Raw genomic sequence first — 14738 nt, 5'->3', positions numbered from 1 at the left:
CTAGTAATATACAGTATTTACTGAGAAAAATTGTGATGTGTTCAATACTTATTTTACCCGCTGTACATATAGTTTTGTAGGTGTGTGGATGAAATTCAATATTTTTAGTAGAGAATTTTTTTTTCATGAATGTCTACACAACTGACCAAATTTTGCTTTGTTGCAGTGACAAAAAACATGTCAAAGCATTCAATAAAAAAGGGGTGCTGCGACGAGGTTAATGGAGTTGTTCTGTAACCGGTGGGTTGCCGGTTCAATCTCCCTTTAGTTTCAGTTATGTCCACCTTGTCTGCTGGTGGTGGTCAGAGGGTCCATTGGCACCAACGTATAGCAGCCCRGCCTCTATCAGTGTGCTCCAGGGCAGCTGTGGCTACAAAGTAGCTTACCACCATCAGTGTGTGAATGTGTGTATGGTGTGTGGGTGAGTTGGGTGCATGAACTTTGAATTTTTTTTTTGAGTTTATTCTACAGAGGTCTGCCTTTGATGTAAAAAAACAAACAAAAAAATAAAGACTCAACAACTGTTAGCCTTGATGGTATTAACTGTCAGAGAAAATATAACTTATCCCATTTATCAAACATGTAATGTAGCAGTGGATGTTTATYAACAGTGTTTAATTTAACAAGCCTAAAAAATTATTTATTGTGGACTGCATCATTACTTTTACCAACAGATGCAGAAACATTCCAGGTAAGTAGCAATTAGATGTATACAGCTCAGCAGTGGGGAAAACAAAGTTGTTTTTTTATTCTTTTWAACTGCTCATACTTAGTGGACATCAAAGTCACAGAGGGAAAAAAAAAGCTTTTGATTCATAATGTGTCAAGATTTTTTATAGACTAAAAAGAAGAAAAATATAGATTTTACTTCTCCAGTTATGGCTTCACTTTATTGGCTCATACATGTTTTGCTTTTATTTGTTGAAAATATCTGGCTGGGCAGCTCAGACATTTCAGGAGCCAAAGATATTTGGCAACACATTCCCATTTCTAACCAGCTAAAATATAAAATGTCTATTGCTGTGTAGTTGCAGGCAGCACATTGATTCAGACCAAAATCAATACATGATGATGTGCAAGAAAACTTTTTGGGCTAAACTGTTATCAACTTAGTGTTTTTGTCACTAGATTTATCTACTTTTCAGTCATTTAAAGCAATTTTCTTTATTGAAAACAAACAAAAAAAATCACTGGGTAAAAAATCTTGAAATAATATGAGCTACTTTCTATGGAAGAGAAAAGCTCAACCTGCCTTTTCCCAGTGTTTCAACCGTGGAGAAGCTCCTTACATAAGTGGACTGATGTAYATTACAAATACAAAGCACAGTCGACTATTAGAGGTACCGGACCTGGCTGCAGCCTGTTTAATAACAAGAAAACATGAGTAAGAGTGGAAAAAAAGGCCAAAGAAATTCAGTTGCACAAATGTAATAATTTCTAATGTAAACACAAATGTACCATCTTCCTCACGCAGACCAGTTTATTCACTCTCCAACCATTAATGCAAATGTGCTCCAATTTGCATTTCCCTTTTTCAAAGTTTGTCTACAATTTGCATAACAATTATACAGCCAAACAACTTGTGGGGYAAAAAAAGACATTCAGCAGAGACYCTTTTTTCAGTTCATTATTCCGTGCCGTAAGTGCAGAAGAGAACATTTTGTGAGATCTGTTATCTGCTGAATAATTTACAGTAATCTTAGGTGACCTCATGGAAACCGTGGTGAACTTATAATATCCTTTGCTTCCAGGTTGTCCAATATTCTCCACTTTTATTCAAACCTATTGCTCTGTATTCATCCACACTACATGTTTACTTCTAAATGGGGTCTYGAAACAAATGTGATCGAAGTTAATAAAAGCACGTAACCGGAGGTTGTTGGGAGTCTGAACCAGTTAACAAAATATTACCAATCAAACTAAACAACAAGATGATTCAGAAGTTGACAAGTACTTATGAGAATGTTGGAAAATTTTTCAAAAAAAGTGGAAATTGGGCATAGATCAGTTTGTCATGTTAGTGTAGAAGCCTCTGCTCATATGGATTCTTTATCCATCCCCACTCCCCATAACCATGACCATTACCATGGTAGTGTAAAAAAAGTGTCATTCAAAAATGGCATGTCTGAATAGAAGCAGGAATCCACTTGGATTTCTTTAGAAAAACTTTATTCTCATTTGACTCCAATCAGCACAGCATTCAGCACAGGCCTCAGCTAAGGCCTTGAGCTCGTATCAGGAAAGCCCAAACAAAGCAGCCCAGTCTGTCCAGGCTGGATCTAAACAAAGAGACTGCAAAACTAAATTTCCAAAAATACTTCTACCCATATCGTAATGACTCAACCTTATAACCTCGTCAGGCTCTTCCTGGTTACACCCCTGGAGGTGTTACTTTTACGTCAGATGTCAGAACGTAACTCATTTTTGTTTAGGCTACAGACAGAACACAGGATAACARACACACCAACCCATTRTCTGTTTTAGCCTTAAGGCTGCAAAGATCAGAAAGTACAAAATACAAAACTGGATCTAACATTCAGTTGATCAGTTACAGAATGTCCTTTGGTAAGTTTACCATGATGTGAAAATGTGTGTTTCAAAACCCAAAAATTGTTATGTGGACCCCTCCCCCATTATTCGCTTGACTTTTAATGGTGTCAAAGTCTTCTGCAGAGTTTTCTCCAGTCGTATGTAATACAGAGTAGTGACCTTCGTTGCCTCTTCCTGTAAATGTGTTAACAAAGCAAAATTTGCCCCAAAAAACGTTTTCTTTAAAAATAAAGGCAAGACAAACACAATAAAGACTCYTACACAGCAAAAATAAGATTAAAAGTATATAAAAATAATAAACAAAAAGTCTAGTGTTTTTCCAAAAATAGTTACGGGATATTTGTGAAAAGCTGTCAACTTTTCTGAACCCTTGCTGTTTTGAGTCTATGCAAACACCATTGCTGCACTGGTGTAAAGAGACARACTTTTTTCTGCTTGTCACTCAAATCCAAACTAAAAAATTTCAAGTTGCTGCTTTGGCAGCTTAAAGTGCGACAATATGGTGCAGTAGTCCCCGTTTCAGAGAGTGTACGGCCCAATGAGAGCGTGTGACTGCAAAGGAAGATCAAACATGTCTCAGCCTCTCGCTCGGGTTCTCTTAACTTTTTCTCCAACCATCAAAGCTTGTTTGGTGCAGCGGCGGACAAAAGGGAGGTGAAACTGCTGGAGAACGTAACAAGTAGGCAGGGAGTTGAAAGTGTTGTCTGTGGGCTTTAAATGAAAGAATTGACGATTTAAAAAAAAAGGGGGCAGAACTGCTGTTGCACCAGAGTCTTTGCAACTGCTAAATTAAACATCAGACTGCCTGGTTTGTGTCTCTTTCAGAGTGTGAGGATAACTGTGGTGGCTTTTTTTTCTTGGAAGCCATATGTTTGCTTCACCTCCTACTGGGAAATTGGAAAAGATGGAAACATTCAGAGAGAAACAGATGGGGGAACTGTTGAGACTAACAGCAAGTGTAGATGACAAAGTGGAACATTTTTAAAGAGAGATTTTCTCTTTGTGTGTCTCTTTATTATTCAGTGAATAGTGAAAGATGGTACAAGATAAGAAGAATAAAAAGAAGGTCTGTCCAGAATCTGTCTGCAAAAATAAACTGCAACACCCACCACCCCATTTTTCCTCTGGTAAAAAAAAAGGCTGAATTTCATTTGGTCTTATGGTTTATTTTACATAAATCATGAAGCAGTCAATTCAGATTATGCAGCCAGTGTTTTAAAAATTAAATAGGCTGAAAACTGGGAAAACGTTTTTTGGGGAAAATAAACAGAAAAGTCCTGATGCATCTCAGTAATCCAGGTAAAAAATCAAAAAGAAAAAAAATTGTATAGGTCTTCTGGATGGGTTCTTCTCTAATGAAACGAGCAGAACAGAAAAGAGCAAATAAAACACGGATTAGAGATTATTTTGAGTTGTAGCTCAATCATGTCAGAAGTTTAAATGAATGATGGATTGTGATTCTATAACTTATCCTATAGATTTATTTATTTATTTATTTAACCAGGAAAGTCCCATTGAGATTAAAAACCTCTTTTACAAGGGAGTCCTGGCCAAGAGGCAGCAGAAAGTATACATTTACACAGAGTTACACAATTAAAACACTTTACAAACAATCACTATTAAAAACATTCACAATTCAATGAAGTCATCTCTAATGCCCTCAATCTGGACTTAAAGGTGCTCAGTGGGATCAGTTCAGTTATCTTCCAGAATTTTATTTTTTTTTATCTTTTATTTAGACAAAGGTTATACTAGTATTTGTACTGAAGATTTTTGGTACAGGTCGATTTGTTTGTGTGTAATACACAACTTTGTCTGAACATATATTTTTTATGACAGTAATGGTATCTGCACCTCCAAAGTATAAAATTTCCTCTGCACACAAATGTGCCTCTTGCTCGTGAACCACCCCACTGTATGGCTTCTCTACAAACCCACATTGTTTTGTCAGAACAGTGTAGCTGTGACATGCATGCTAATGTCAGCAGAGAAGGTGACGATCCCTGCAAGAAGCTGAAGAACTCCATCACTGCTGGAGTAAAAAAGGAGATTATTGAAAAGCAGGAGAAGCATATGGTTGATCTGGTACAGTGGCTAGTTACTGAATTGCTCTCTTCTTGCTTTTTAAAACACCTCCATACTACAGACATGTCTGACTGCCATACTGCAGCCATATTGTGGCATGCCTGACATAAGACTGAGGATAGTAGGTCAACAACAAAAATCAGGACTGAAGTGGGGAGCTACTCTGACACCATTCAATGAAAAATGCCTCCCTTTCTCCCCCAGTACATACACATTCCTAGTAGTTTCATTAATAATTCACCATACAATACTTCTAGTAATGTTACAATGTAGAAATAACACACCATTGTCTTCAGTGTTGCAGGTTTTTTGGAGGATTGGTGAGGTTGGAAAGAATAATTTGAATTTTCCTTTATTCAGATAAATTTGTTCATCACATATACTGTATATAAGCTGATGTTTGTTATGTTCTGTCTTCTTCTAAATGGGTGTTCTGAACTGTAATTTCATTGTGCTCTGTACAATGACAATAAAATCTAATCATCTAAATCATATTCCCATCCAATCCAGTCCTGCCTTCTCCAGCCATCGGCAGGATTTGGTCCCATCAGCCACTTCAGCCATCTGTTGGTGGTACATCCCATGCAAGGGTTTTACCTCTGTAGGGGTATCAAAGGGGTTAAAGACAGGTGGAACGGTTTCTTCCACCCCTAGGTGACCACTACACCTCACTCATTCACTTCCAGTTTCCATTGTCTGAGACATTCACTGAGCACTTTTCTCCCAGGGTAATCTTCCTGATACCTTCTTGGAGCTTGGATATTTAAACTTGGATGGTGGCTCTGATGCTCTATCGACCTCTGCCTCATTTTATGTGCTTAGTGTATTGCTTGTGGATACTAGGTTTTGGGTGGAATCCACCATGCATGGTAACTTTTGTGTTTTAACATCAGTGATCTGAATTACCTCCTTTGGCCAACTTATTATCCCAGCAGGGTATCTGATTATCAGCAAGACCTTGTTTTTGCTATTGAGCTGACTTCTAAAAACTTGTCTTGCCCATTGCAGGTATTTGTCTGTTACTGCTTTCCTTGTGGCCTCTTTGTGGTTTTCATTTGCCTGTGGTATTCCAAGGWACATGTAGCTCTCCTCAACATCTGCTATTCTCCCCTTAGGGAATGCAATTCCCTCCGTGTGGATTACCTTCCCTCTCTTTGTTACCGTTTGGTCACATTTTTCCAGCCTGAATGACATTCTGATGTCCCTGCTGTAGGTCCAGGTGATGTGGATCAATGAGTCAACGTCTCGCTCAACTTAGCYTACAGCTTGATGTCATTCATGTAGGGGAGGTGATTGATAGTGGCCCCGTTTCTGAGTTGGTATCCAAAGTCAGTTTTGTTGATTATTTGGCTGAAGGCATTCAGGTCTATGCAGAACAGCAGTGGGGATAAAGTACCTCCTTGGTATATATCACATTTGAGCACAATTGAAACCTTTCATAAAACTTTTATGAGTAAGAACACATTATAGCTGCACACAACTCATTCAAGACTTCCCAGTTCATGTCACAAATGATGGATGAACATCCAGGACTACAAAGAGTTCATTAAAATGAATTCTGTACAACAGCACAACTGATAGGAAGCTTGAGAGCTTCGTTCTGCAAACCAAGCTCACATCTGGCAGAGTAACTCCAGGAGACTGTTTTGGGTGGAAACTAAAGAGACTAAAAAGCACAAATTCTGGTCACAACAGTCAACACAAGAATAAAAAGGTATTGCAAAAACACTTCCCCTCTGCTGTTCTGAAAATGTACAGTTACGTCAATATCTATTTGGACACAGCATTTGGATCCGACATGTGATCGCTGCGGACAATCTCCTGCCACACTTCTGCACACATTCTGGTCCTGTCCAAAGTTACAAGGATATTGGCAAGGCATCTTTGATACCTTTTCAGGACTATTTGGACGAACTGTTCATCCATCACCATTCATCTCTCTCTTTGGGGTGGCTCCAGCAGAAGCTTCCCTCAGTGAACATCAGAGGACGGTGTTAGCTTTCTGCTCTCTACTGGCTAGAAGACTTATTCTTCTTCGATGGAARGATCCACATCCCCCAGGATATGGTCATTGGTTAAGAGAAGTTATGTCTTACATTCATTTAGAGAAGATTAGATATACTGTTAGAGGATCTGTAAACAAATTCTTTGACATCTGGCAGCCATTTTTTTCTTACGTAGAAAAAAACTTCAGCAGATAACTTTGTCTAATGGTCAAATAATGGTTCTTTGTACACAAACCTGTGTTTTGTATTTACAGATACATGATGTATTTATATTTGTGTTTTGTTAGCAGATCCGGTATAGGTGGGGGGGGATGGGAGGGTTTTTAGGGGCGTGTTTTTCTGTTAGTTTGTTGTTTTTTTTGTTTGTTAAAAAATAATTAAAAAAAACTTTGAAGAAAAAAAATCTATTTGGACACTGATACAAGTTTGTTTTTTTACCCGTTTATTGAAACACATTCAAGTTATAGTTATATAATAGACATGGACAGAGGTCTGGAAGAACATTCTTTTTTTCTTTTTTAATCACTGTCCATTAAGGTAATATTAACTCAAATAATTAGTTAACAATCTAGTAAACATAAAGTTCTTTATTTGAACCAAAATTGAACAAGACGTAACTTAAACCTGAAATTTAACTTAAACATCTCAAGATAAAGGAAATGAAAGAAATCTAAATTATAAATGCAAACGTTTAAGGGCTGAAAACCATTTCAAATTGAACCTATGGTTAAACGTGCCCCTTAGATGGCCAACTACTGTAGTTTCTGTAGCTTCTGGATCTTTGGCCTTGGCAAAATCAGCTTTCAACACCTTCCCTAGCATCAAAATCCAAGCAGCAAACATCTGCCTTTTGCACAACACAAACTTAAAAAACTACAATTGTTAGACTGATTGATTTTTTTTAAATGACTGCTTTGTTCAAAAAGATTAGATGGTTTCAGCTTATGTAATTATTTAATACTATTTATTCTTCATATTTGAGCATGCATTGAATTATATTCAGCACAGTCATTCTGCCAGAACAGTATGGTTCTAAATGCAAGCAAGCTTAGCATTCAAAACCTAGTTATTCCTATAAAAATTTTGAAGAATGAAATTTGTGGATATTTATGACAAAACACAAAATCATTTGAAACGCACTGACCTAGAAAACATCAAGTACCTTTTTTTTTTGTTTTGTTTTTTTTGTTTTGTTTTTTTGTTTTAAGGTGTGGGGATCTCCATTTCAGCTGTTGCCCCCACTATCTGGTTCCGAATAGAGGAAAAGATGGATAAACCACCCATTCCTAATAGGCACCTTACTTAACATCCACCAAAGACCCAAATATTTTCCTTAAGACTTAAATGTCAGAGACAAACAGAGAATTAACAATGGACCAGTATATGTGTCGCCTCTTTTAGGAAAGTTATTGTGTAAGTACACACTGTGACTGCGGTTGTTTTAAACCTTTACTGGTTAGAAAGAAAGCAACAATAAAATTAAACGTTTCATTAGAACACAAGAAAAGGCAAACAGTGTTGTCGAAAATGAAATACCAGTAAGAAAATAAATACCTGTAGTTTGTCTTCTCCGTTCCTAGCCAGGCTGCGGCAGGCTGTGTCCAGTTCTTCGCCCAAAGAAGAAAGAACAGTTTCTTGCTCTGCTTCCAGCTGCAACACCTTCTGCTCGAGCCTCACAACTTCAGACTCAGACGTCCATCTCAGCTCACTCGACCGGGTCTGATGATAACAACAGTGTTTCGGAAAAACTTTATGGGACTCTTGGCAATGTCACTTGCATCATGCTGAAAAAGTAAAATCTAAATATATCTTCATTGCARACAAGTTCAGTTTTTACAATTTCTACAGAAACAATGCTGATCCTTGGAGAGCCATTCAAACTCTGTTATTCTCTCCTTTTCTGGTCAGTATTGCCAATAGTTTAAACACATATAGACAATCGATGCGTCAGAGGACAGAAACCCAGTGATCAGTGCTGCTTGGGGACAATGAATCACTATCTTGTCATTGAGATAATAAAACTCTTACAATATATTAATAAGAACCTGTTTTCTGCACTCAACCAATTTCAAATCAATACATGACTTTTTTAAAAGAGCCTCATACAATTTATCAGGTGCCTGTAGGAAAAGTGAATTGAACTTAATACTTCCCAAAGATATATTGGTAAAAATTCAGAAGTAAATACTGTTGATGTGGCACTCCTTTAAATCAAGTATTTTTCTTTTCTATACGGCACATTTAAAAAACGATTGGTGATGACCAAAGTGCTGCAAATAAAACAATAAAAGCCAAACACAAAAGGTCAAACAAACAAAAGACAGCTAAAATATGGTAAGACATAAAATAAAATCATTAAAATTATGCAAAATTTTTAAAAAAAATCAACTCTTATGCTGTATGAAAATACACTGAAAGCAAATCTGTTTTACAGTATGACAAAAAGACCAAAAGTTAAAGCTTGTCTGATGTGAAGAGGCAGTTGGCTCCACAGTTTAGGAGATAAAAAGGCTCAATAACCTCTGTGGACCAGCCTGGACCTCTGGACAACCAAGACTTGCAGCGTAACAACACAAGGATCCACATTGATATAGCAATTAAATTATTAATGATTCAATTACATCAAGGCAAAACAAAAACATCAGTCCACATTGTCTTTGTGTGCCTGATCTAACGCAATGATTGTGTTGGATGGACACTGACGACAGACTCATGAATTGAATCAAAATCATATCAGATTTTGTGATATCAAGAAACATTGTAATGTCATCCAAACCAATTAAAATAATATCTTAGAGATAAAGCAGGAGATTTACACRCATACTGAAGACCCAACCACCTCTGTGGACCAGCCTAGACCTAAGGACAACTAAACACAAATAATCATTCAATCTAAGGAATCTAGAGGGACATAAAGCTGCACAAGGTCAGACAGGTCTAAAGGAGTCTCATTCAGGTCTTTGTAGGTCATCAATAAAACTTTAAAATCAATTCTAAAACAGAGAGAGTCGAAGAAGGGAAGCCAGCACTGGGGAGATATGTTCCCGCTTTTTTGCGCAGTTGTTTGAAGCCGGCCCGACTAACACCAGTTACAATAATCCAGATGGGAGGTAATAAAACACTGGATCACATGTGCAGTCATTAAAGGATAAAAAGAAAAACAACTTTAGATAAAAGCCTCATTTTTTAAAAAAAGTATCTCTTTACTCCAGAACTAATCTTTTTCTCAAGGTTAAAACTGGAATCAAATATCACCCTCAATTTTTATAGAGATACTACAGATTTTACAAATAGCTGAAAGCTATCTCTAGATCTGTAGAAGAAACGCTGCAGCTTCCACTGGGACCAAAAATAATAACTTCAGTTTTATTTTTACTGAAATTTAGTGAGTTTGAAGCCATCCAAGCTTTTACCTGAGTGCGGCAGTCAAACAATTTTTTTCATGAAAAGGAATGATTACACTTCGAATGAAAGTAGATCTGACTGTCGTGTGCTTTGGAATGAAAAAAGATGTTAAAATTACAAAAGATGGAGCCTAAGGGGAGCATGTATATAGAAAATATAATGGGTACATTACTTTAAAAACTATTCTTAGGTTTTTATGATCACTGGATTCTGAAATAGCTTTGATTCTAAAGCAACAGCAGGAGGGAGAGAAGCAACATCTGTCTAAAAACCATTGTTTTTGTACAATTTTACTACTGACACTGCTGGAATCTCGTTTTAAAAGCTGTATGTACCGCATTTACAAATACAAATACATATGAAACATACCGCTAGGCTACAGATCATCAAATAGATCATATTTTTAACTGCTAGATACATTAATGGTAAAACTTACAGTAGCAATTTAAAAACGGCACAGTCAATAAAGTTCATGCTGTTGTTTACTACATTATGTGTGTAAAACACTTAATAGCGTGAATCTTATTGTATGACATTAAGTTCTTTTGCTTGCAGAGTCATTGAATCATCTCTGTCACAACTCTAATCAGCATAAACAGCTTGGAACGACAACAAAACATCTGCACTGATAATCTGCCTGGTAATGATAGTCATTACAGGAAGAAAACATGGCAAGAGCTTCTTGGCTTACTTTGTCTTCCAGTTCCTGTTTAAGTTGCTGGTATTTTCTGTGCAGAAGTGAATGTGCCTCTTCTTTGGTGTACAGCTGTGCCGCCAGCTTATCACACTCATCCTTCATCCTGTCCAATTTGATGTGCAGCGCCGCACACAGCTCCTTGTCTGATGCTGCATCAGCCTGGTTATAGGAGTAAAAGAGAAACATCGAATGTTTTGAAATTATCAAGGCTGCTGGAATATTTAGCCCAAAATGATCAACTTCGAATAGGAAKTTATGTTTATTTTGTTTCTTTCTTGGGAATCCAGTTTTCTATAATATTTGTATTTTATATGTTAAAATACAAACTGTTTCCACACGCTATCATTGTTCAATCCTACAACTTACTGCTGAGCAATGCCCTCCTTACCTGTTCTGTGAGTCATGATGGACGACCCTCACTTAGTAGGTTTGTGGTGGTGACAATCTGTTAATTTCCTAACAATGGATTTAATGGAGCTTCATTGAATYTTTAGGGTTTGGTGCAGTTGTTTTAAATGAGCCCTGACTTGTACTTTTCCACAACTTCGGCTATGTTCTCAATGCAGACAAATGTGGCCCTAATTATGTGGCTTCTGAAGGCAAAGGTGGGGTTTCATAGAAAAAGGGAGTGAACGCACTCTTCAGTTTTGTGGTTTTAAAAACTGTTATATTGCGTCAACCATTTTTCATTTCATTTAACCTCAACAATCTTTAGTATTTTCTGTAGGCCTATTATCCTTAATCAAACTGTAAATTCAATCAAATGTAAGGCTGTAAGTCAGGGCTATTCAACTAAACTGCTCCGGGGGCCACAGTTACTGCAAGTCAACAGCTCAGGGGCTGGACATCCAGCAATTAAGTTTATTATGTAAATAAACCAAGTATTACAAAGATCTGTTACCTTAATAGTTTATTTTGCTGCATTTAATCATGATTACAATATACTTCACCCTATAAAAGTAGTGATAAAAAAACAATATCAAAAACAAAAAGAACACATTATACCCCCTGTTAGACACAAATATTATTTTGACATCTCTGACTTGCCAAATTTTTAAACCAATTTTATTTTCACTTTGATAGTTTTATCTTCAACTGCTTGTCATTTTAACTGTCCTTAGTGTGCACAGAAATGTTTTTACCAGCTTGTAGCCAAGATTCTGACGGTTCTGTAGATACCAAACATGTCTATGTCTAACTAAAAGAACTTAAAGTAATTAAAGTAGAAAACWGGGGGTTTGAGCTTAAGAGATGAATGAACCAATTGGCGAGCCGAATTTTGGTCTCTCGCGGGCTGGATGTGGCCCGCGGGCCGCRAGTTGAATAGCCCTGCTGTAAGGCCAGAAAAAAAGAACACCAACAGAGGTGCAAAGGTTTGCAATTTTAGTTGATTTTAGGCTTAAAATATACTGACAAAAGCATTACAATGTAATCAGACATGCAACTTCATTAACATAAACTGAACAAAAGAAAGCAGGGCAAATTTACCAAAGCACTTCCAATTCTCTGTCAGAGATCTGTAAGGAATTTATGGATTTATACTGAGTCTTAAAGTGCCTGTGACATCAAATTTTTGTTATAAACATGAATGCATTTTTAGAAAGGTAACATTGACAAAATATTGCAAAACAAATTTCACATCACTGAGATGAACAGTTGTTGAGATATTTGCATGTGAAGAAACAGGAAATGATGTCAAAGGGGAATGTCAGCATGTAAACAGAGCGTTGTTACAAAAGCTAACAACACAGACTGTAGAGAAGAATCTGATGTTTCTTTAGATTATTTTTAGTCACTATCAAAGAGAGACAAAGAAAAGTTAAAGTTTAAATAATTTTGTTTTAAAAACAGAGACCAGCAAGTTTATTTTATTTATTAATGAGTTCCCCTTTGATGTCACTTCCTGTTTCACTTTGGCTGAGCCAAATTTAAAAGAAAATAGGCAGATTATGTGACAAAATAGGTAAAATCACGTGTACTATTTAAATTTTATTATGTATAAAGATGACTTTTTTATGAAGGATAGGCATGTCACAGGCATTTCAAATACATTTCACCTATACAAATTTATGCTTGAGATGGTTAGAATATTTTATAACCAATGTGCTATTATTTGTATAATATGATTAATTTGTTGTGAGAACAGCAAGTTCTGTGGGACTATCTAGTTACACGCCTTGCAACACAATCGGGCACATAACATATCTACATCTGAGTSTTCAGGATCCTGCCCCCTCCTTCAACAATGTCATTCCCAGGAGGTGTGACTCAGTTCTYAAAACACTGTTATATGCTCCTGTTTTTGATGGATCTGGGCCAACTGCAACTCAATGTCCTGAGTACTTGGCCCAGGACTGAGGTTGTGGTAAACACTTGTATGTGCAAATAATCATGTCTAACTTTGAATCAGTTCGAATGTATAATATGGGCTCATACCATAAACACTAATCCAATTCTTTCCAATCTCCCACTGTGACAGGTACAGGATAAACTCACAATAATGTTTGTGAAGTCAATTTGGGCTCTTCAAACAGTCATCATTATGAATTTGGATAAGAAAGTAGATTTAAGCCATTTCCAGTTCTCTTAAGTCTTGGCCGTTTTTACCTTCTCCATCAGCATCTAAAGCTGCTCGCAAAGAGACTCCTCAGCTATTAGTTTTGTCTGAAATAATAACAATGTCACATACTTTCCATTTTCCAAACATATTAAATCGCAAAGAAAAACAGTGAGRAGAGGCTGTAAAAGATAGAAGTGTTGCAGAGTATAATAATATGGGGGGAAAAGAAGCTGTAAGTGAAAATACAAATTAGAACTGAAGGGAGGTAAAAAAGAATGGGATTAAAACTGAGCGAGACTGCAAGAGGGAAGACAAGTAGGGAAAAAATGAAGCATGAGAAGACAAAGAAAATTAGAATATTTTAGGCTCTCTTTTACAGTCGATTGTAGCAAAATTGCAATACAGACTTCCAGCTATGCTGTGTGAATATTGGGTGTGCTTCTATTGGACATCTGCTGCAGCCTTAGGCTAGTATTTAAAAGCATTTCAGCAAACGCCCTTGTCCTTTCTGCACTTGGAAATGACACTATTACAATGAGCTATGTCAGATATTAATGCCATTCAACATAGCTAATGGGCTAAACCCAACCATATCAGGGAGGACAGTAGACCCCAAGAAACTGCCTACCCAGGAGGGCTAATCYTCTGAAATGTTGGAGGAAGGAAGAGGGGAAGGGAGTAAGCTAAGAGAAACCACCAATCTTCAAGCACAGCCTTGATGAGACTTCTGTGGGTTTGATATGGATGAGTTTAGAGCTTAAGCATGGCCACGAAGATCCATGGGTCACCACATACCAGTAAGAGCACAGCAATCCTCGGTTTTCTTTTACTCAGAGGACAAATCCTGGACCAGTGGAGAAAATTACTCTAAATGAGACTTCTCTCTCTGGGTCAGAAATATCCCAGCTGTTTAGTGGCTGATGCAAGTTAGACTGAGTCAAAATCTAAGCAGCGAGTCAGTGATTCCTCTAAACGTCAATTAAAATGTCGGACTCTTTGACCCATACTGGAAAAAGATCCTGAACAGCAGGTTTATGACTTTGAACATGTAAGATTTAACACATTAAACGTGTGACACCTGAAATATGTTCCAGTGGTACTTCTAAGAAAAAGCTTCAAAGATTTTTAAAAGGATTTGAATAGCGTTCTCTTTTTTCCCAACACGTGGCAGATGAAGTGATTAATGCTACTGTTGTGCTTGTACACTAAAAATGTGCTTTCAGTACAGCCAACTATGCATTAAAACAAAATCCAAGGAAGATGGTTCAAATAGATCCATCAAACAGCTTTAAGCTCACAATTTAACAAGTTACATCTTGTTCTGATGCATCTCAGTAATCATGGATGGATGGATGGATGGATGGATGGATGGATGGATGGATGGATGGATGGATGGATGGATGGATGGATGGATGGATGGATGGATGGATGGATG

At 37.1% G+C, this 14738-nt stretch overlaps 1 protein-coding gene across 1 annotated transcript in view; it reads right to left on the bottom strand.

Annotated features, from left to right (window-relative positions):
• cep128 (centrosomal protein 128) overlaps positions 1–14738 on the bottom strand; it is a gene marked incomplete at its 5' end in the record, with an annotated part of 70640 nt that overhangs the window by 24634 nt on the left and 31268 nt on the right. The window contains 2 exon segments of the mRNA XM_014030971.1: positions 8196–8360; positions 10738–10902. Of these exon segments, the coding sequence (XP_013886425.1) occupies positions 8196–8360; positions 10738–10902 (330 nt within the window).

This window comes from Austrofundulus limnaeus, unplaced genomic scaffold (assembly GCF_001266775.1).
Source record: "Austrofundulus limnaeus strain Quisiro unplaced genomic scaffold, Austrofundulus_limnaeus-1.0 Scaffold1151, whole genome shotgun sequence".
Classification (NCBI taxonomy): Eukaryota; Metazoa; Chordata; class Actinopteri; order Cyprinodontiformes; family Rivulidae; genus Austrofundulus; species Austrofundulus limnaeus.
This window is presented reverse-complemented; position numbering and strand designations above follow the sequence as displayed.